Raw genomic sequence first — 22,714 nt, 5'->3', positions numbered from 1 at the left:
CACTTCTAGTGAGTGGCTACACAATATTTTTTTTTTTACTTCAATTTATATAATCTTTATGTCCCAAGGCGTTTTTCTTTATTAAAGACTGATAAAGCCAGTTTTACCGGGGGATTTTTTTATAAGGGGGAAACTAAACAACCGAAGCCAGAATTTTCCTGAGAAAACTATTATGTAGCCCCCTAGCCTTTGGCTTCGATCTTTTTTGGGTTGAATGACATTTTGCTACGGTCTCTTTTTCCCATTCACAAAATCCTTGGGGTTTCTTATCAGCGATCTCTACGATATTTTCAAATAGAGCATCGTGCCCCAATGTTTGTGGAAGTGTATTATTAGGGATATAGACCGAGAATCGGCAACAAAAACAGTCGGAAAACACATAAATAAATCTCTTAGCTAGGAGAAAGTATTAACTCGTGAAACAGTAATGAGATACGAAGCTTATAATTACGGTTTATCATACACGCAAAGCTTCTAATACTATTATAATACATCCTCCTAGTTACACACAAAACTATTTTCCCGGAATAACCAGTTTTGAAATTCCCGCCAAAACTGCGATATTCATTAGCTAGCGTCATCTAGGGATACGAAAAACCAGCAAAATATTTTAAAATTATTATCACGTTATTCTATATGATAATAGAATCAAAGTCTATATAAAGACTATAAGAAATTTCACTATAGATAACGATAAGAATAATTTTACTAATTAACGGGAATCTTATCACAGCTTTGTCAGGCCAAAATCGGAAATAAACATAAGGCAACCGAAGAGTGACGTGTCTCTCCCAGTTATCCGGGTTTCAACCAATCAGCGAACGCCATTTGTTGTATAGCGTACATGTATGACTACAATTGTAAACAATTTCCACGACAGTGCTTTAGGCGATTTCATCGTGATCGTGGTAGAACGGTTAGCCTAAAAGTTCCCTTTAAAACTATTCTGTTTACGTTTCTTCCCAAACATTCCTCTTTGTTTTTAATCGCTTTTCGGTAAGTAAAACAACAATTTTTAAGTTAATTATAATTTAGAGTAAGAGTGGATATTTATTAGGCTTAACAAAGATAAAAAACGTTAAGCCTAATTTTGGTTAAGTTTAGGAACGTCAGAATTGCTAAGCCTACTTTTCAAGTTTATAATTATGTAGATGTAAATACGAACATAATATTGCTTACACAGATGTCCCAATTTGTTCAGTTGGTGAATTTTTTTAACTAAGTCGACGTGTATTTCATAATTTTTTTTCAGATTTATCTGAGACAATGGCGGATGAATTTGACCCATGTGAATGTGTTTTTAGTCATGACAATGCCATGCAAAGACTAATTAATTTAGTAAGTGGTTCTAATTTATTAATTATGCATGACAATATAATATACTAAATATTTAATATATTTTAGTAAAAGTAACCATAATTATAAAGCCTTCATTATTATTATAATTATTACTGATGTTAATATTAAAATAGATGAAATTATTGTTTAGGCTTATTTTAATTATGGGTTGAACTTGATGCCTTATGAACTCTTGACCTTAAAAAATGTTAATTTTAATTGTAGTTAAGGAGCTCTCAAACACAATGCACTGATAATGAATGCATAAGTGATTGTAAGTTTTTTAAAAAGAGGATAATAAAATAGGTTAGTTTAAATTAGGTTAATTTGGGGTTAATATTTTAGTGCCTGGATTACCTGGAGCCACTCCTCCTGTTGGTGGAGAGTACAACTTTTTCTTGTTCATGATGGGATGGGTTGTTTTAGCTCTGGCATTATTTTTCATGAGGCCTAACACCATGCGTAACCGCACTGATGGAAAACCCAATAACAATAATGTAAGTGTCCTCTCTCTTTGAATATGGGTTTTTTTGGGGATAAAGTTGGGGACAATGTGGGGTTTTTTAGGGTTAAAGTTGGGATAATTTGGGGGTTAAAGTTAAGGAAAATGTGGGGGTTTTTTTTGGGGGGCTAAGTTGTGGAAAATGTGGGGGTTTTTGGGGCTAAGTTGTGGATAATAGGGGGGTTTTTGGGGGCTAAGTTGTGGATAATAGGGGGGTTTTGGGGGCTAAGTTTTGGATAATAGGGGGTTTTTTGGGGCTAAAGGTTGGATAATGTGGGGTTTTTTTTGGGGCTAAAAGTTGGATAATGTGGGGGGTTTTTTTTTGGCTAAAGGTTGGATAATGTGGGGTTTTTTGGGGCTAAAGGTTGGATAATGTGGGGTTTTTTTGGGGCTAAAATTGTGGATTATATGGGGGTTTTTTAGGGGGCTAAAGTTGGGATAATAGGGGCTAAAGTTGGGATAATAGAGGGTTAAAGTTTAGGATAATGTGGGGGCTAAAGTTGGGGTTATTAGGGGTTAAAGTTGGGGAAAATGTGGGGTTTTTTTGGGCTCGAATTGAGATAATGTGGGGGTTTTTTTGGGGGTTAAATTGAGATAATGTGGGGGTTAAAGCTGGGGAAAATGTGGGGTTTTTTTGGGCTCGAATTGAGATAATGTGGGGTTTTTTTTGGGGGGTTAAATTGAGATAATGTGGGGGTTAAAGCTGGGGAAAATGTGGGGTTTTTTTGGGCTCAAATTGAGATAATGTGGGGGTTAAAGTTGGGATAATGTGGGGTTTTTTTGGGGGGGTTAAAGTTGGTGTTTTTGGGGGGCTAAAATTGGGATAATGTGGGGTTTTTTGGGGCTAAAATTGGTATAGGGGTTTTTGGGGTAAGTTGTGAAAAATGTGGGATATTTTGGGGCCAAAGTTTGGATCATATGGGGGTTTTTTGGGGGCTAAAATTGGGAAAATATGGGGTTTTTGGGCCAAAGTTTTAGAAATGGATATGTGGCATAACTTTTAAGCTCATTTCAGACCAAATTTCATAATTTTTTGATCTAAAAACTGTTCTTTTGTTAAAAAAAAAACAACACCTAAAACCAATTTGAATTTCCCCCTAAACAGGGACCCAGTACACCACCACCTGACTCCATTTTCTAAATGAAGAAACTAGTGGTTAAAAAAATTAAATGATCTAAACAAACAAAGCATATTATTATTATTTCCCCTTAGTTCTTTTTTGTTATTTTGTTATCTTTTCTCTCTTTGTCAAAAATATTTGGGGGGATGAAACCAAGAAAACCAAAATTGCTCAGCGATAAAAGAAAGTCCCCAACCTTACTCTCTTTTATATTAAATATTAAGTATTTAAATGCATTTTCTTTAAAAGCACAATTAATTTCACCCCAAAAATAAAATAATTTGTTTGATTAAAAAAATTTGCATAATTTCTAATTTGATATTATTATTTTTAGTTGTATTTAAATTTTTTAAAATTAAAAGAAGAAATTTTTTAAAGAAACTTTGAAAAATAAAAAAAGTTAAATAAAAAGAAGTTAACGGAGGGAAAAATATTTTTCTACGATAACTAGTCTCTGTTTTAAAATGTTTATCGTAAATGATATGTAAATATCAATGTTTTTATTTAATGAAAAATAAGAAAAATTAATAAAAATTTTGTATATAAGCTAAACTAATTAATAAGCTAAATTAATTTTAAATTAATTTAAAACCACGTTAATTAATTTTAACTGGTTTAAAATTAAAATTAATAGAATGATAAAAAAAATTTAATAATGTAGAAAAAAAATTGCTATTGAAATGTTTAAATGTAATATACAAATTTATTGCACATTAATTTAACACTAATTTGTTTCTAGATAATTAATAATTAAAGGGTTTTATTTTATGGGAGTATTTTGTTTTTTTTTTAACTGTTTTTTGTATAAAAAAATAGTTCCTTTATATATAATGGTAATAAACTAATAATAAAGTGTAATTAAATCCTGTATTATGATTGGTTCATTCATTTGTGATTTAAGCCTAGGCTATAATGATTATGATTATGGTATGTTATGGTATTGTACAAACCTGAATGGTTGGTTGGTTAGTCGGTTGTTTGTTTCCTCATATGAATTGAATTACCATGATGAACGAGAAATGGTTGTTTAGTTGGTGGGGAAAACACTTTAGGAATGTTACAATAGATTAATTTAATTTGCTCATTTTGAAAATCTTTGTTCTGATTGGTTGAAGGTGCTAAATAGAAGAAATGTGATTGGATAAGGTTCTTTTTTCTACAGGAATATTACCATAGATAAATTTGCTCATTTTGCAAATCTTTGTTCTGATTGGTTGAAGGTGCTAAACAGAAGAACTGTGATTGGACAAGGTTTTTTTCTACAGGATTATGATTGGATAGGGTTTTTTACTTTTTTCATACAGGATTATGATTGGATAGGGTTTTTTTCCTACAGGGTTTTGATTGGATAGGGGTTTTTTCCTACAGGGTTTTGATTGGATAGGGGTTTTTTCCTACAGGGTTTTGATTGGATGAGGTTTTTTCCTACAGGGTTTTGATTGGATGAGGTTTTTTCCTACAGGGTTTTGATTGGATGAGGGCTTTTTCCTACAGGATTATGATTGGACTATATTTTTTCCTACAGGATTATGATTGGATTGGGTTTTTTCCTACAGGATTATGATTGGATAGGGTTTTTTCCAACAGGATTATGATTGGATAGGGTTTTTTCCCTGCAGGATTATGATTGGATTGGGTTTTTCCTACAGGATTATGATTGGATAAGGTTTTTTTCCTACAGGATTATGATTGGATTGGGTTTTTCCTACAGGATTATGATTGGATAAGGTTTTATCTTACAGGATTATGATTGGACTATGTTTTTTTCCTATAGGATTATGATTGGATATGAGTATTTATAGAAGGAACCAAATATTTGTGGAATATGTTGCCAATAGTCTTAAATACTCAAGAGTTCTTTACTTCTGAGTACTCAAGAGTCCCAATAGAAATATGAACCAAGGTCCAAATATTCGAGTACTCCATAGATTCAATCCACCTTATAAATTCCCAGATTATACTACTCCAGTTGAAGAATTAGGCCAAGGCCTAAATATCGAGTACTTTAGGGACTGAACCCAACCATAAGTTTATAATGACCCAACTGATAGCTTAAAACTGGTACTCTGCCCACTCAGCAGATTGGTTAAAAAAAATGATTGGACAAGTACACCTTGTACTCCTTCAGTTCTCAAGGCTATAGGGAGCTAACAGTTCTGACCCTGAAACGTCACACCCTTCTATCTCTTACTGGAGTTTCATCCCCCTAACGGTTGGAAACAGTATTCTACGCGCAAAAATGCCAACCAGAGGGGCTGCATGACGTCAGACTATCTCTTCCCCCTAGCCAGTTGGTAGCTCCCTATTGTGATTTGCTTATTAAACCTATAACTAAAAATAAGTCAAAGCAGCCTAAGCAAAAACAAATTTCTCTGATTATTTGGTAAAATTTACAGCATGTCAATTCAATTTTTTTTTACAGTCATACAATCTTTGTATGATCATTTATGTAAACCGTGAATTTTTTTCATATTTCTGATTATGTAATGAATATTTAATCAATGAATTACTTATATTGGGGGGCGATCTCGAATAATTAAAAAAGAAAACGAAACAAACGTTTTCAATATTATAATTGTAAATGAACTTGTGTTGAGAACCTTTCTTCAAATAAGCCTAATTTTGTGATTAATATTTAAAAAAATGATCGGATCAGCTAAAATTGATGTTAATGGCTGTCAATTAATTTCTTTTTCCCCCTCTTATTTGAAAAAAATGGCACGAATTAGGCTTAGCTATTTGTATGAAATTTGCACTGCTGGTTTTTGGTTAATGTTTTTTGATAAATTTGTGGTTAAAAAATTAAGTTCTAATTCAGTAAAACCCGCGTATAATTAAAATTTCATTAGATATTTCTATTATTTTAGTTATAAACCCGAAACTTTAATATTCTTCTGGAAATTAATCGTTTAACTTTGGGTTATTAAGCCTTGGTTTTTACCAATGTCGTCTGCTAAAAGCTTAAACTAACAAAGGCTGCGTGCATACTTCATTATGATGTTTGTTAGTTAGTTATTAATGTGAATTTAAACTAATTAGACGCAAATCTTTCTTTAAATTTGCATTTATCGCGAATTAACTTACTTGAAACCTTAGATCTTAAGACCCGAATTAATATTGTCGTCTGCTAAAAGCCTAAACTAACCAAGGCTGCGCACTTCATTACGATGTTCATTAGTTATTAATGCGAATTTAAACTAATTAGACGCAAATCTTTCTTTAAATTTGCTCGTTTTTCGCGAATTAACTTGAAACCTTAGTTTTTAAGACCCGAATTAATATTGTCGTCTGCTAAAAGCCTAACCTAACCAAGGCTGCATCCTTCATTATAATGTTTGTTAGTTAATAATGCGAATTTAAACTAATTAGACGGAAATCTTCCTTTAAATTTGCATTTATCGCGAATTAACTTGAAACCTTTGTTCTTAAGACCCGAATTATTAATGTCGTCTGCTAAAAGCCTAAACTAACCAAGGCTGCGTACTTCACTATGACGTTTGTTAGTTATTAATGCAAATTTAAACTAATTAGAAGCAAATCTTTCTTTAAATTTACGCGTTTTTCGCGAATTAACTTGAAACCTTAGTTCTTAAAGTTAAGACCCGAATTATTAATGTCGTCTGCTAAAAGCCTAAACCAACCAAGGCTGCACGCTTCACTATGACGTTTATTAGTTATTAATGCGAATTTTAACTAATTAGACGCAAATCATCCTTTAAATTTGCATTTATCGCGAATTAACTTACTTGAAGTTGAAACCTTAGTTCTTAAGAAGTTAAGACCCGAATTAACATTATCGTCTGCTAAAGCCTAAACCAACCAAGGCTTAATTACGATATGAAGTTACATAATAAAAAAAATAGGAAAATAGGCTAAAAAAAAAAATAGGCTCCCATAAAATTTTACTAGTTATAAACGGGCTTTACTGTATGTAAATAGTAGTTAAAAAAAAAAAAAAAAACTTGTACTGTCCCCCGCTAACTATAAACTATTGTTCATACGTCGTGTCTTGTCAATAATGGCCCTCATCTTATCATAAGTTCCCGTAGACGTTGGTAAATTTTCAAAAGGGATAAATTCAGATATTCCTTTAGCAAACTGATCAGATTCCGGTAACTTAGTCTTAAGCGATATAACGGGGGTTCCTGGTGTAATTGCTACGGATTTCTTTAAAATCTCTCGACAAGATCCATTAGGAGTCGTAGAATTAACATTAACCTTATCATTAACCACCGATGTTTTGGAAGTTTCCCCTTCTTCCTCAACAATACCATTTGAACCTTTCTTACCACCGATACTTAACGACATTTCATCAGTTTCTGATTCAATTATCGAACAATCTGCGTCAGAAAAATAAGTTTTCTCTTCTAACTCTTTCAAAAGACGACGTTTACGATCTTCAAGGAGTGTTAATGATGATGATGATGGGGAAGCAGCCTCAATTTCCGTTTTTTCATTGAGCTCTTTAAGTAAATGCTTCCGTCTTTCCTCTAAGGATGTAACAGAGGGGGAAGATCCGGTTGAATCTTCACCCTCTGATTGGGAATCCAAACGTAACTGAATTGTTCTTGTTTTAGGTGTTGAAAATGTGCTGTTGCCTACATCTAAAACATCTACACCATCTATAATTATATATTAATAAAACGATAATCTTTATGTAATAGGGGAAAAATACCCAGGGAGCCCGACTTAGGAGTTTTTTCCGGAATTATAGGATTTTATAGGAGAAAACTATGTGTTTTTATAGGAAAATATAGGAATAAAAATGTATGCTCGTGTATTTTGGCTTACACTATGTATAAAAATCTGAAGAAAAAATAAATAACCATTCTATAGGAAAAAACTTGGAATAAGTCCAAAATATAGGATCTCATAGGACCTTTCATGAAATTATAGGATCTCATAGGACCTTTCATGAAATTATAGGATATTATAGGACCTTTCATGAAATTATAGGATATTATAGGACCTTTCATGAAATTATAGGATATTATAGGACCTTTCATGAAATTATAGGATATTATAGGACCTTTCATGAAATTATAGGATATTATAGGACCTTTCATGAAATTATAGGATATTATAGGACCTTTCATGAAATTATAGGATATTATAGGACCTTTCATGAAATTCTGGGATATTATAGAACCTGTCATGAAATTATAGCATAATACAGGACAGGTTAAAAAAATGTTGGATTTCATAGGAATTATAGGACCGCTGGGCTCCCTGCCTTTAAAACCTTGCTGTTAACAGTGCTCACCAGAAGTAATTTCAATCTCCATATCTTCATCTAAACGATCTGCTGTTTTTTGACGTTTGGCATTTTTATTATTTGATATCAATGAAAGTTTATGTTTTCTGTACCCAGTTGGTTTCTGAAATTAAAAATAAATTGGTTCAAATCAGTTCAGTTCTTAAAAAGTATGTTTTTGTGAATTATTTACAGGTGGTTTCATATTTTTTTCAAATTCGCTTCGTAATTGATGTAATTGTAATGGCGGCATTCTATGATCATTATGTTCCTAAATAAATAAAAAATAGAGATTAATTAATTAATGTCGATTAAAATTAAGTATATTTTAATTAATGTTAACTTACATCTTTACAATTAGGAGGTACTGGCATATTAAACCCGGGAAAATTAACAAGTTTTGTTGGATCATATTGAACTAAAAACCAAATTTAATTAATTAATTTCAACATTAAAAATTTAAATTAATTAAAATTAATAAATACCCTTTTCTTCAACTTCATCTACTTCCCCTTCTTCAACATTTTCTTCATCAATTACAACTTAAAAATTATAATTAAAATATTAATTTAATTTAAAGCTAATTAAAATCGGATTAAAATTAATTCACTAACTTTTTCCATCACTATCGTAAAGATTAAGTCCTGAACTTCTAATCTCCGCTTCTTTCAACCAACCAGGTGGATAACCAAGAACTCTCATACGATAAATATATAATGGAATTTGATATGGTTTCAAATCTAAGGCACTTCTTAACCCTTCACTAAGTTCTCCGGGTTTTATTGATGAAAATTTGGAATTCAAATGATATCTTCTATGATTTTTTCAAAAGAGTGGTTTAGAGTATTATATTTAATATTTAATAACAAAAACTAACTTTGAGGTTTTTTGGGAGTTGTTAAAAAGGCGTCTACGTTCTGAAATTTTCTTTGGATTGTGAGGTTGAGGGCAAGCACTTAACAAATGATTACCCTCGCAATTAAAGCAAGTTGGGCCACTTTTGCAATTAAGATATTAGTCAGATTACTATACTAATTATAGTTAACTTAATTTTAAAGATTATTCTGCTTTAAGACTTACAAATAAGCACTCGGAGTTTCTTTAGAACTGGAACTCTCCCCTCCGCTATCTAAAACTCCACTTACACGATCGTAACTTTAATATTGAGTTAATTAAAGTCAATATACATCTTTTATTATCGGTGTGATAATTTTAACATAATAATATATTTAAAGGATACAGTGGTATACTCCATGCTTCTCCAACATCTTCCTTATCTTCACCATGGGAATACTTATCAACAAAGAAGCTAGTCTAAAAAGCCAAATTTCAATTGAAAATCACGAGCTCTTAATCTTAAGACTCGTGTAACACGTTCAAAATGACTTACACTAGCTTCAGCAGCTTTTTTCTGAGCTTTACGTTCTGTTTCTAGTAAGGTATTAACGTAAGCTTCTATAACTGAGCTATATTTTCTGTAATTTAAATGTCAGTAAGGTTCTTTGATATATAATTTAGCTCTAAATCAAACTCACTCCTGAAGTTCTTTATCTTGAATTACTACATTTACGGTTTTTTGTTTATCATTCAATACTTCAACTACTGTTTCGGGTATCTGAAGTACTTTAGCTCTTAATTCTGAATGTATTTTGCGCTAAGGAACGCTTTAAACATGTGAAATATAGGCCTAACATGGTTTCACATGGGATGATAAAAGATGTAAACAAATGACCAAGGCTTACGGCTTAGGACTAAGTTTAGGAAAGGATATTTTCTTCTTCCAATTTCTTGACAAACTTTTGAAGTTCTGTGATTTGTTTTTGAGCTTCTCGGCAACATTCCCGATGTTCGTGAGCTACTTCGGCTAAAACTTCGAGTTGTCCGGAGTCACTATCCAAACCTGAACTAGGAGGTCCACTGATCCTACTTTCAACGGACTCGTCTAACACTATTAGGTCTTCTAAATCATCTTCCGTCTCAACGATTTGACATTCCTCGCTTAATTCATCCTCCGTTGGCTCTTTGTTATTAATTATACTTACAGACTCTTCCTTTTCAATTACATTTTCCTGAGAATCACTTAAAATTTCAATTAAATCCTCATCCTCGCTCGTCCGACCCGCCATTTTTCTTTTCCACTGATTTTCTGCTTCCAAGAATAACCAATAGAATTCTCCGGAAATCAAATCACGTGATCCAAGAAATAAAAAGGGCTGGAAATAATCACCCGCTAAATTCGAATAATTCATCCTCCGTTGGCTCTTTGTTATTAATTATACTTACAGACTCTTCCTTTTCAATTACATTTTCCTGAGAATCACTTAAAATTTCAATTAAATCATCATCCTCGCTCATCCGACCCGCCATTTTTCTTTTCCACTGATTTTCTGCTTCCAAGAATAACCAATAGAATTCTCCGAAAATTAAATCACGTGATCCAAGATAAAAAGAGGGCTGGAAATAATCACCCGCTAAATTCGAAGTTATGAAAGACACGAGTAACGAGTTTCAAATTCAGAAAAACATTGGGCTTTATTTTCTTCGCAACTATGAGAGAAATAATAATAATAATAATAATAAAAATCACAGGAATAATTCTAAATATTAAATAAATTAAATTAAACTTTAAAAACACGATTACAGAAGCATCATATTAGAATCTTGGCACATTTTTAAGAAGGGGTTGTAAAATAAATAAAATTTACTAAACGAGATTGAGATTCTATCTCACCGGTTTGTATATATATAGAAGAATATCCCTAAAAACTTAGTACGTAAAGCTAACCCTTAAACATGTAATAATTTCTGGGTCAGGTTAACGACCTTCTCAGTCTCACTCCGGGCCTGAAATCACCCTTAGAGACACTTATGGGTTATATTTTGAACTTCATGAAGTTCTTACGATGTTTTATGGTAAACTAAAGAATATTTTAGTTAACCACATAACATAGTCTACCCTCTAACGTCATTAAATTAGGCCTAACACTCACTGTTAAGCCTTGGACTGATTTTTCTTTTTATTTGATGGAAGATTGGTTTGGTTTAAATATTAATCGGCTCGATCTTCTGACGTTAGTATACCCAAATTTCTGGCTACCGTCTTGCACTTATGTACGACCTCCTCTTGGACTAGGTTAAAAGACATAGCAATAACAGCTAAGCCTAATATGAGGTAGAAACAGCAAATTATCAATTTTGCCTGACCACTCTCGGCATCCGCGCCAAAAATTGAACCACCCGGTACTAAATCCCCAAAGCCAATAGTGCTTAATGTTATAAAACAGAAATAAGCGCCATCTAAGAATGACCAATCTTCCCATAACGAAAACAAGGTGGCGCCACCGCATATATAAGCGGTTACTAAAAGCAGCACCATATAAATCGGGACGCGTTCGTCTGCTATGGACGTTTCCTCGTGATAAGTTGTCTCTACCGTTATGACGTCATCGTGGGTTGGACTAGAGGGGTAGCTTTTATTTCCGCTGGTTAAGATAACTATACTATTAGTATCTTTAGATGGTGACAGTGAAAATTTATTATTGGACGTTTTAAGATTAAGAGTGTGGTTGTTTTTCTTCTCAGTTGGTGTTGAAGGCTTGTCTGGAGTAATTTCGCCAGTTTTTTCCGTTTTGGTTGATTCCTCTATGATTTCTAAGTCATCCAAATGTTTTGTGTCCAAAACTATGTCCGCTTGGTTCAATGGAACCTTTAAAAATTAAAAAAACAAAAAAGGCTTAAATATTAGGCTTAACATCAGCAAAAGCTCATGGATAGAAATAAAAAGTCTCCTTCGATCACAACTCCCCAGAATTTGGCCATAGACGCCATGAAGCAAACGACAACCTCATCTCAACCCCAACACGAACCAGCCAATCAGAGAAGAGCTTTCTTTGAGGTCAAAGGTTTAAAGAAAATAGTACTCTATGGTGGCTACCCAAACGTTAATTCTTGGTACTAGAACTAGTATAGAGAAATTTCAGTTGGCTGCGTTACGTCACACCCTCCTAAGTCCTACCACGGTTTTGGCAGCCATATTGGTGGATTTCAGCTTTCCTTATGCAATGAACCCACCAATATGGTGGTGTAACTGTAAATTATCTCACGTGAGGGTAATCATATGCAGGGGGGGTCGACACTATTCTGAGAGGTAAAGGGGGCGTGTCTCGTATTACGCATCGCGTGCAAGATTCAATGAAGTGTACACTTTTGTTTACATTTATGAACTTTTGTCGCCAGTTAAGTTAGAGAAGTAGATATTACCTTTTCAGGAGGTTTTTCTTTTTCTTCGAATGAATTTTCGATGTGTATCTTCGAATCTTCTTTCTTTCCAAAATTCGGGACGCTATTTTCCTTTGCGGATTGACGGTAAATCGTTTTTCTCGGTTTGATGGTCGTTTGGGGATGTTTACGAAAAACGGCGCAACAGATACGGGAATACGTAAATTTGAAAGAATGCGCCAACAGGTTTCCAATATTCGATAAACAAAGTAACATCAAAGGAATACCCAATAAGGCGTAAAATATGGTTACGACCTTCCCGATATCAGTTTTAGGAGCTATGTTGCCGTAACCTGCAATAAATAATAAACCAATACCAGTTTAAGTGCAAAGAATATCAGTTTTAACCCCCCCCCTTTCTACACGCAAGAAATATTCAATCCAAAACATAATAAATTGAAGGCCAAGGCTTAGCCGCCACGCAAATCATATATAAAAGGCGCGTAAAACTTCCGGCATTTCGGCGAATTCATATCCATATCCATATTCCCGCCAAAAATTTACGATGCACTTCCCGAATTTACTTCATAATTTTAATCAGGAAGATAGGATAGGACTCGGAGCACGCTAAGCCTAACGTTTCATAGTTAGGCCTAAAGTATTGTTATATTATTTGACCTTGAAAATAGATCTACGAGATTAAGTACAAGAGGGAAATGGCTATAGGCCTAGGCCTAATTTAATAGATTGAGTAAGTTCGGTAGTCTTGCTTTTCCATGAAAAGTTTGACAGCGAAGTTTACCACGAAAACGGAAGTTATTTAATGGGGCTTCGCCTTCAAAAGATCGAATTGGCGGGAAACTTTAGATGGTTTGAGGGGGGAAATTGGAGCGGTAGCTTTTTAACCCAGAAAAATTTAGCTCTAATGGAAAGCGGGAAAGAATAGGGAACCCCGGGCTAGACTTAATAAATGAAGCGTTGAAAATTTATTAGATAAACAATGGGATAAGATTTTAGCATAACATAAACGTTCATAAAACTTTTGTCTTACGATCGAGCCAAGGCCCAATAGCTAAGAATATAATACAATCAATCTAAAGAGTAAAGTGGTTTGTATTTAAGGTTTTTTGGAAGCCAGAGGGCCACTTACGATAAAATAATGAAGCGTTATATCAAACAATAAATATCAGAGTAGGGTAAATGTCTTCGATTAAAATAAGTTAGGCTTAGTGAGTTAAATAAGCAATTCTTTCTGGGTTCTTGCTCGCCATTTTAACTTTTTAGAGCTGGTCAAAAGTTCAGAATTCTAGGTGGTTTTACAAGAATACAGGGAAATCCTTCGAATATTAAATACTTATGGTTAATTTAATTGAAACAAATTAGCATTACAATATTTATGATCTGTACACTTTAGAGTGTTATAACTCTCCTCCTATATAAAATACAGTGAAGTCTTTTCAGTATGTTATAGTCCTATTTCTCCCCTTTCCAATGATAGATAATACTTTAGGGTTACAATAATTAGGACCCGAGTAATTAAGCAAAATGTTAATAACCAGTATCTCCAGTGCTCAAAATATAGACAAACTAACATCTCCCTCCCTTATAGGGTAATGGTACCTCCCTGCCTTTGGCTACGTTACGCTCTATGATAAATTAACATGGAGTGCCACTACTCTATTGAACTCAAACTGTTAATTTAAATTTAAAAATTTTACAACAACCTTCCAAAATTACCATAATTCGTTAATTTAAAACAGTCAAATCATCCATGGACTTGTTCATTTGGAAATCTTGACAATTTTTAACGACCTATCAGCTGGAATAAATCCAAAAATAAATAGTAGAGGCAACCGAAGCTTTGGTAAAGGAATGGTAATTTAAAATGAATCTATCAAGTTCCTGTTAACAATGCTAGAAGCATTTTTCAACCCCAAAACGAATACAAAAATTCCAGTGATGACTGAAGAGCTACCGTACCTCTTTTGACAGTACTGCATTTTCAACTTCGCTCTTTGCCATTTTTAAAATCGGTGCTCCCTTGCTGGATACATAGTACGTGTTTCTCATAAGTCTGCCAAACATAAATTAAGAAGGATGTTAACTGTTCTTTGGGAAATAAATAAATTTTGAGTCGAAAAAGTTCTATGTATACTTCCAGGGATAGATTTAATTTTAGAAGTAGGAATGGAGAAGTTAACAGAGTAATGTGGGCGCGCATCGAAGTCCCGGACCCCCTTCCACGGGACAGGGGGGGGATATGAAAGAAGAGGCGGCTGACGTCATAGTGACAGAGGTAAAAAGGAATTACGTCAGTATTTTTGGCCGTCCCCGTCAGCAACGTCATCAAAACGTATAGTTTAAGTGAGCAGCCAATAAGATAATTTAAACTTTTCGTTACGTGTTGGTTGGAGGGAGGGGCATATCTATACTGGGTGGGCTCTCGAAGTTGGGGACGCAAGCTAGATGGGGTGTATCTTTTTCCCCCCCTTGCTTTGGCTTCCCGCTCGCGTTTTTAACTTCACACACGCTAGCTTGGGTCCTCATCGATGCGGAGTATCACACCTCCTCGGTGGTGAGAGCTGGTTAACCACTACGTTGTGTGGGCTAAGCGGATACGCGCCCTTCCCAAGCCAAGGTGTTGAGGCATCGTGCCGAGGGCTGCATGGTACTGGGGAAGTAAAACTTCGGTATCGCTAACGATCCCCTCGGGGCACCGGGCGACACCCCGTTGTATCTAGCCTTCCACCCGGGTGGGGGACTACCGGGTGGTGACCTTTTACTTGCCCCCTTACTCGTGGGATTCCCATGGATAAATTAAATCAAAACAACTCTAACACTACCAAACCTACGGTGCAGGGGTCTGCTCAAGGCAGAACCCACACTGATACCACTTCACAAGGGCTTGTATCCAGCGATACTCGTGACGATTTATCGGTGCGTGTGTCTGGCAAGCCCTCGAAAAGTACCTTGCGTCGTCGTCTCAAACGACGGATTGCTCGGCAAAAGGTCAAATCGGGGTCTGAAACGGTCTCCACCGCCGCTGGGGGTGCGATGGCTCGTGACAACCCAATGAAGAGGCCCAGAGCGGAGGATTCGACTCCCTCACCAAGTACCTCGCAGGCGGCGTCGAAAAAGGCTAAGTCCTATAGTGACGCCGCCAGCTCAGAAAAGATGGCCATTGTCAAAAAAGGCTATCCGACGGCGGTCATCACGGAGGAAGACGTGGGCCCAATTCAGAAGGCGATTCTAAGGGCGCTGGATGGGATACCTTCGGGGAGCCCTCTACCGCGCCTTGCGAACTTTAGCCTGACGACCGGGGCCCTAGTATACTCCTGTGAGGATTCGTTCACTGGGCAATGGTTGAAGGACAACTTAGCCTACTCGGTGGTGGGGGATGCGGTGCTCTCAGTAATGAGAGCTAGCGAACTCCCTAAGCCGTTTAAGGTAATGTTCCGCACCAAGGACCAGATCACCAAGGAGCCGGCGGTGCTGTTTCGGCGCCTAAAGGTCCTTAATGCAGGTTTTGCCACTGAACGCTGGAAATGTATCCGGACGTACGTGGACAGGGCCGTACGGTACTGGGTACTGCTAATTGATGGCTCCTCATTGGAAGCCATTAAGAATGCTGGTTTCGTGGGCTATACTGGAGTGGACAAGGGTTCCTTCAAACTCCTTCAGAACACGGAAACCACTAAAACCACTGTAGCCGAGTCTGCGGCGGGGGGTGGGACTAGCGAGATGGGGGATCTCGCGGAGGAGCTCTCTGGTGTCGCTCTAGGCACAGAGGGGGAGGGGGGGGGTGGCTCATTCGGAAGTCTGTTCTTCCATGGATGAGTCCACCCTACTGGAAGAATCGGATGGGACCCTTCGGGGTTCAGCCGATGAGCGTCCTAGTGGTCCTGGTGAGGGGGAGGATCTTGGGACTGGGAGCTCGCCTGTCGGGGGGGGAGGTGCCATTAGCCCTCTCGGGACCGATGAGGTGTAGCTAGGTCCCTTCTGAACCCCTCTCTTAGGGACCATGGGGACGCTACGTGCAATTCAAATCAACTTGCACCACAGTAAGGCGGCCTCTGCGGTACTCTGCAGGAGGTTTGCTATAGAGGGTCTTGATCTGGCCCTCATACAAGAACCGTGGATTTGCCATGGCAAAATCCTCGGTCTTGACGCGGCGGGGTCACTATTCTATGACCAAACTGCTGCTAGACCTAGGGCGTGTATTTTGGTTCGGAGGGATCTTTGTTGTATCTCTCTACCGCTGTACACTTCCCAGGACACGGCGGCCGTGAATCTAGTCCTGGCCACTGGGCATGCCAAGTTGACTATCACGGCTGCCTCCGCATACTTTGCCCACGACGCGGACTCTCTCCCGACAATTGAGGTGATCAATTTGGTCAATCAATGTGAAAAGAGAGGGGACAAGCTAATCATTGGCTGCGATGCCAATGCTCATCACATCACGTGGGGCAGCTCTGACTGCAACAAGAGGGGTGATGATTTACTAGAATATTTAGTTGGTTGTAAACTCTATATTCTTAATCAAAACAATGAACCTACTTTTGTTACTTCTAATAGAAGGGAGGTCATTGACCTCACGCTAGCCACAGAAAACCTCGTGTCTTCCGTGTCTAACTGGCATGTGTCAAATGAACCGTCTCTGTCGGATCATAGGCACATCTGCTTTACTGTCGCGATTACTTCTGTCCCGGCGGGGACGGAGATACGCAACCCAAAACGGACTAATTGGGCCGGCTATAGGGAAGACCTAATCCTACGCTACGGAGGGGGTCACACTCTTAAACTTACTTCACCTAAGGATCTTGATCGGGCTGCTGGTGATTTACAGTGCTCCATCATGGAGTCGTTCCACCGGAACTGCCCACTTAAGACCGTCAACCGCTCGAGGCTTGTCCCTTGGTGGAACGCGGATCTCAGCCGGCTTCGTAAATACACGCGCAGGCTCTTTAACAAAGCCAAGCGCACGGGTGACTGGGCTGGATACAGGCAGTCCCTTAACGCCTACAACAGGGCCATTAGAGCTGCTAAGAAGGACTCCTGGCGGACCTTCTGTGAGCAAATCTCCAATGTCCCTGCCACGGCTAGGGTCATGAAGATTCTAGCGCACGACAGCACACATCGACTTAATGCTATTAAGCTACGGGAGGGTGTGTACACTAAATCTGGGGCTGAGACTCTCAAGCATATGCTGGAGGTCCATTTTCCTGATTCTACTTTTATTAATCCAACAAACCCTGACTCTCTCTACCCTGTCTTGTACAGGGCTAAGAGGGAAGACTGGCTTGTAGCCAGACAGGTTGTCACGATTCCCAAGCTTCGGTGGGCTGTCAACTGTTTTGAGCCCTACAAGTCTCCGGGACCCGATGGGGTCTTCCCTCTGCTTTTGCAGGAGGGCTTAGACCACATCGCCTCTCCGCTATGCAAGATCTACAGACTTTGCATTGCTCTCGGTCACATACCTCGTGACTGGAAACGCTCTAGGGTCATCTTTATTCCCAAGCCCGGGAAGGCTTCCTATCTCGAGGCGAAAGCATTTAGACCCATATGCCTGACCTCCTTCTTCCTCAAAATTCTGGAGAAGTTGGTGGACAGGTACATCAGAGACGAGGTACTTTCGGTAACTCCTCTCTCTTCTTCACAATTTGCCTACCAAAAAGGCAAATCCACTGAGACGGCCCTTCACGGCCTTACGAATTGCCTGGATAGGGCATTCGAGTTTCAGGAAATTTCACTGGCTGTCTTCCTCGATATCGAGGGGGCCTTTGACAAGGTCTCTAGCTCGGTTATTACTGAAGCTGTTGAGAGATTTGGCATCAGCGCCACTCTTGGCCGCTGGATCAAGTCCATGCTTACCGACCGCGAGGTGTCGGCGTCCCTCCTTGGGGACTCTCTAGGGGTGACTACCAGCAGGGGCTGCCCTCAGGGTGGAGTGCTCTCCCCCCTGTTGTGGTGCCTGGTGGTGGACGAGCTCCTGGGGAGGCTCGGGGGTGCTGGGGGCTGTTGCTGCTTCGGGTATGCGGACGATGTAGCGATAGTCTTTACGGGGAAGTTCCCGGATACTGTTACCGCGCTTATGAGATCTGCTCTCTCTAGCGTGGAGCAATGGTGTCAGGCGGTTAACCTCACCGTTAATCCTGATAAAACTGTCCTTGTTCCTTTTACGAGGAAGAATACTAAGGATCTGTTCAATGATATCTCTTTCTTTGGCCAGGTCCTGACAAAGTCCTCCGAGGTGAAATACCTGGGGGTGACTTTTGATTGTAGACTCACATGGAAGCCGCATCTTGATCGGTGTATTAAGAAGGCCAAGATGCTCTTCTGGAGGACCAGGAGCTCTGTCGGCCAGACTTGGGGCCTCAACCCCAAGGCTGTACACTGGCTCTATACTGGGATCATCAGACCCATACTATCTTACGGGGCACTTGTCTGGTGGACAAGGGTCCGGCTTAAGACGGTGCAGGCTGCCCTGCGCAAGCTTCAAAGGCTTGCCTGCATTGGTGTTACGGGGGCCATGAGATCGACCCCAACTGCTTCCCTGGAGGTGCTCCTCGACATGCTTCCTCTTCATCTCTTCATTGAGGAGGAGGCTGTCATGGGAGCCTACAGGCTCAACATTAGTGGCTGTTGGGTTCCAAGACTTTGGGATTACAGCCATACGAAGCTCTTTCGGGAGTACGCCGCACTTGAGCCGTCGCTTACGATGTGCTCTGACAAAACCGTCACCAGTTTTGATTTCACTAAGCCATTCAGTATCCACTTCCCCAGTCGGGCAGAGTGGACTAACCTGCTGCCTCTTGGCACTGGGGGTGAAACCATTTGGTTCACCGATGGCTCCAAGACTGATTCCGGCGCTGGCGCCGGCTATTACTGTCAAACCACAAGGGTCGGCTTTTCTGCTTGCCTGGGCACCTTCGCTAGTGTGTTCCAGGCTGAAATTGCCGCGATCTGTTATTGCGCAGATTACTGTATTAACAAAGGGTATACCGGACGGACTGTGAGAATTTATTCTGACAGTCAGGCTGCCCTGAACGCTCTGAACCAGTGTCAGATTTCTTCTCAACTGGTGCGTAGCTGCCTCGACCTGCTAGCGCGACTGGCATCCTGCAACAGGGTTCTGCTGTACTGGGTGCCAGGGCATAGCGGATATTATGGCAATGAGCAAGCCGATAGATTTGCGAAAAGGGGTGCGGAGGCCAAGCTCTTGGGGCCGGAGCCGGCCGTCCCCATCCCCTACAGGCACGTCAAACGGTGTCTGCATGACAGGTTGACTGTCATACAAAATCAGCTCTGGCACAGCATGGAGGGCCAGAGACAGACAAAGTTGTTTGTCGATGGTCCCTGCAGGTCTCGTGCTAGGGACCTAATTTCGCTCGGCAGATGGGATATTAGGCTGGCCACCGGTCTTTTGACCGGGCATTGCCGGCTTAATAGGCACCTCCATCTGATGGGTTTTGCCGACGACCCTCTCTGTAGGTCGTGTCAGGAGATGGAAGAAACATCCGCCCACGTACTTTGCGAGTGCGACTACTTCGCCTCGCTTAGATTAGAATATTTTGATTCACACACCCTGGAACCCTCGAGGGTCTCCTCTCTCACGGTGGAGCGAATTCTTAGCTACGCTGCAGCTACAGGCCTATTCAAGGCCTGATTACGAGGATGCACAATATGCCTTTGGCATCGGTGCTAGGGCGCGTACCCTCCTCATCAACAATAATAATAATACTGGGTGGGCTATGAGTCAGACTGAAGTAAATACTCCAATAATAATCTTAACTCGAAAACAGTGTCCCTAGTGGCAAATTAACAAAATGGAGATAGATTAAGTTACATAATTTTCGACTCAAAATTGATTGATTTCCCAAAGAACAATTAACATCCCCCTTAATTTATGTATGGCAGACTTATCAGTAACACCAGGCTTTATACGTTATGCAATTTTGCCACTACCATGCAGCACTTTCTGATTCATTATAGAGAGTTGTAAATCATAACTTTACCGAAATTTACAGAGATTTTGTTGAGAAAAAGATCTGTCATTTTGTGAAGTGGGTAGAGAGATGAAAAGTTTTTTTTTTTTTTTTTTAGAAATTTCCGTGTTGCCTACTGGGATTGTGAGTGGATTTGGGTTTATTTTTGTTTAAAAGATATATATTTCCTATAGAGAAAAGTTAAATAATCTCTTAAAATAACTAACTTTACTTGTAAGGATTAAGTCTAATCTTCGAGGTCTTCTTTAATCTTTTAGGCTTAGCCGACCTAGATCTTATCTATTGACGCTGCATTTGACGCAAACTGAATGTTTGCTTTATAAAATTTAAACATGGTCAAACTTTAAAAAACCAAAAAACCAAATTTTCTATATTTTTAACGTGTGTTTTACGTTGTTTTGAATTTTGGCGCGCTTTTAGTTTATCTAATAACAATTTTTCTTATGTCACGTGATGCGTCACATACATTAAAAATATTCGTTAAGCCTTGGTTTTTGAATTTTTACATTATTCGTTAAGCCTTGGTTTTTGAATTTTTACATTATTCGTTAAGCCTTGGTTTTTGAATTTTTACATTATTCGTTAAGCCTTGGTTTTTGAATTTTTACATTATTCGTTAAGCCTTGGTTTTTGAATCTTTACATTTTGTATATTCCGTTCTAGAAGATATGAATTTTATTAATAAAATAAAATAATATCATACATTGGTGTATTGCGGGTTGATGTTTTACAGGGGCCATAGGAAATACCATACTAGCTTTGCCCCTGTAAGTTGGCTCTACGAAAGTATTTTATTTAATCGGTGAAAAATTAAAAATTACTAAGCCTACACTATTTATTATTAATATATATTATTAATATATATTATTAATATATATTATTAATATATAGTATAATATATAGTATTATTATTATTATTACTTATTGTCTTAATTACAGATAATATAACAGCCTATTTGAATATTTTTTATAATCTCACGTGATGTGTCACATACAATAAAAATATTCTTTAAGCCTTGGTTTTTGAATTTTTACATTTTGTATATTCCGTTCTAGAAGATATGAATTTTATTAATAAAATAATATCATACACTGGTGTATTGCGGGTTGATGTTTTACAGGGGCCATAGGAAATACCATACTAGCTTTGCCCCTGTAGGCTGGCTCTACGAAAATATTTTATTCAATCGGGGAAAAATTAAAAATTACTAGGCCTACATTATTTATTATTAATATATATTATTAATATATAGTATAATATATAGTATTATTATTATTACTTATTGTCTTAATTACAGATAATATAACAGCCTTTTTGAATATTTTATATAATCCCACGTGATGTGTCACATGCATTAAAAATATTCTTTAAGCCTTGGTTTTTGAATTTTTACATTTTGTATATTCCGTTCTAGAAGATATGAATTTTATTAATAAAATAATATCATACACTGGTGTATTGCGGGTTGATGTTTTACAGGGGCCATAGGAAATACCATACTAGCTTTGCCCCTGTAGGTTGGCTCTACGAAAATATTTTATTTAATCGGTGACAAAATAACAATTACTAGGCCTACATTTTTTCTTATTAATATATAGTATCCCTACCTATTATTTTTTTAATTACAGCTATTTTTTTTTAATTCTGCTAAGCCTTGTTTTGAAATTTCCTTTTTCGCCAATACATATTCTTTAAGCCTTTATTTTTGAAATTAGGCCCGTCCTTAAATCCCGTTAAAAAAGTTGCAATGTCACGTGCTTTTCCCAATACATATTCGTTAAGCCTTTGTTTTTGAATTTTTGAAACTAGGCCCGCCCTTAAATCCCGTTAAAAAAGTTGCAATGCCACGTGATTTCGTCAATACATATTCTTTAAGCCTTTGTTCTTGAATTTTTGAGAAATTAGGCCCGCCCTAATATCCCGGTAAAAAAGTTACAATGTCACGTGCTTTTCCCAATACATATTCGTTAAGCCTTTGTTTTTGAATTTTTGAAATTAGGCTTACTGTCACGTGATAAGTGAAATACGATCCGTCGTAAAGAAGAACGAATATTTAAGATTGAAGTTCTTGCATGCTTGTATATATAAATAAGAAGAACGATAATACAGTCGTGGAATTAACCCCATTGAACAAAATTATTTTTAGCTTTTTATACCCAAGTCTTAACGTAGGAGAATTAACAACAAAATATTTGGATGAACGCCTAATAGCTCCCGCGAATCAAGCTAAGATTTGCGCTTTCTAGAGATCCGTATCGCTACTCGCGTAACAAT

General features: G+C 37.8%; 3 protein-coding genes across 5 annotated transcripts in view; 1 reads left to right on the top strand and 2 right to left on the bottom strand.

The window, feature by feature from the left end:
* The first annotated feature begins 845 nt into the window (after window positions 1-845).
* On the top strand, window positions 846-3,831 carry LOC149615807 (small integral membrane protein 14). Its single transcript, XM_089856844.1, has 5 exons — window positions 846-996; window positions 1,253-1,338; window positions 1,564-1,612; window positions 1,684-1,835; window positions 2,946-3,831. The coding sequence occupies exons 2-5, from the start codon at window positions 1,267-1,269 to the stop codon at window positions 2,979-2,981; spliced, it is 309 nt and encodes a 102-aa protein (XP_089712970.1). The 5' UTR covers window positions 846-996; window positions 1,253-1,266; the 3' UTR covers window positions 2,982-3,831.
* Window positions 3,832-5,314: 1,483 nt separating this feature from the next.
* Window positions 5,315-10,368, bottom strand: LOC149615806 (zinc finger CCHC domain-containing protein 8 homolog). Of its 3 annotated transcripts, none has more exons than XR_016375953.1 (13): window positions 9,987-10,368; window positions 9,751-9,859; window positions 9,606-9,690; window positions 9,456-9,529; window positions 9,296-9,370; window positions 9,093-9,212; window positions 8,830-9,029; window positions 8,701-8,757; window positions 8,563-8,633; window positions 8,409-8,486; window positions 8,225-8,339; window positions 6,423-7,583; window positions 5,315-6,260 (listed from the first exon to the last, which is right to left on the bottom strand). XR_016375953.1 is itself a non-coding variant. In XM_089856824.1 (13 exons), the coding sequence occupies exons 1-13, from the start codon at window positions 10,339-10,341 to the stop codon at window positions 6,943-6,945; spliced, it is 1,914 nt and encodes a 637-aa protein (XP_089712950.1). In that variant the 5' UTR covers window positions 10,342-10,356; the 3' UTR covers window positions 5,315-6,942. The 3 variants fall into 3 exon arrangements, 2 of the variants coding, with proteins under 2 accessions (XP_089712950.1, XP_089712949.1); XM_089856824.1 differs by having other exon boundaries at window positions 5,315-7,583; window positions 9,987-10,191; window positions 10,258-10,356; XM_089856823.1 differs by having other exon boundaries at window positions 5,315-7,583.
* Window positions 10,369-10,827: 459 nt separating this feature from the next.
* The window catches only part of LOC149615805 (potassium channel subfamily K member 18-like), a 31,462-nt gene continuing 19,575 nt past the window's right edge, over window positions 10,828-22,714 (bottom strand). Inside the window, exons 3-4 of the mRNA XM_089856830.1 lie at window positions 12,476-12,786; window positions 10,828-11,921 (exon numbers count right to left, since the gene is read on the bottom strand). Coding sequence (XP_089712956.1) covers window positions 11,265-11,921; window positions 12,476-12,786 — 968 coding nt within the window. The 3' untranslated portion in view covers window positions 10,828-11,264. The remainder of the gene's footprint in view (window positions 11,922-12,475; window positions 12,787-22,714) is intronic.

This window comes from Phalangium opilio, unplaced genomic scaffold (assembly GCF_054372755.1).
Source record: "Phalangium opilio isolate 3A_F unplaced genomic scaffold, DU_Popi_V2 ptg000217l_1, whole genome shotgun sequence".
In the NCBI taxonomy this organism is placed as follows: Eukaryota; Metazoa; Arthropoda; class Arachnida; order Opiliones; family Phalangiidae; genus Phalangium; species Phalangium opilio.
The sequence above is the reverse complement of the archived record's forward strand: the minus strand, read 5'-3'. Positions and strand labels throughout refer to the sequence as shown.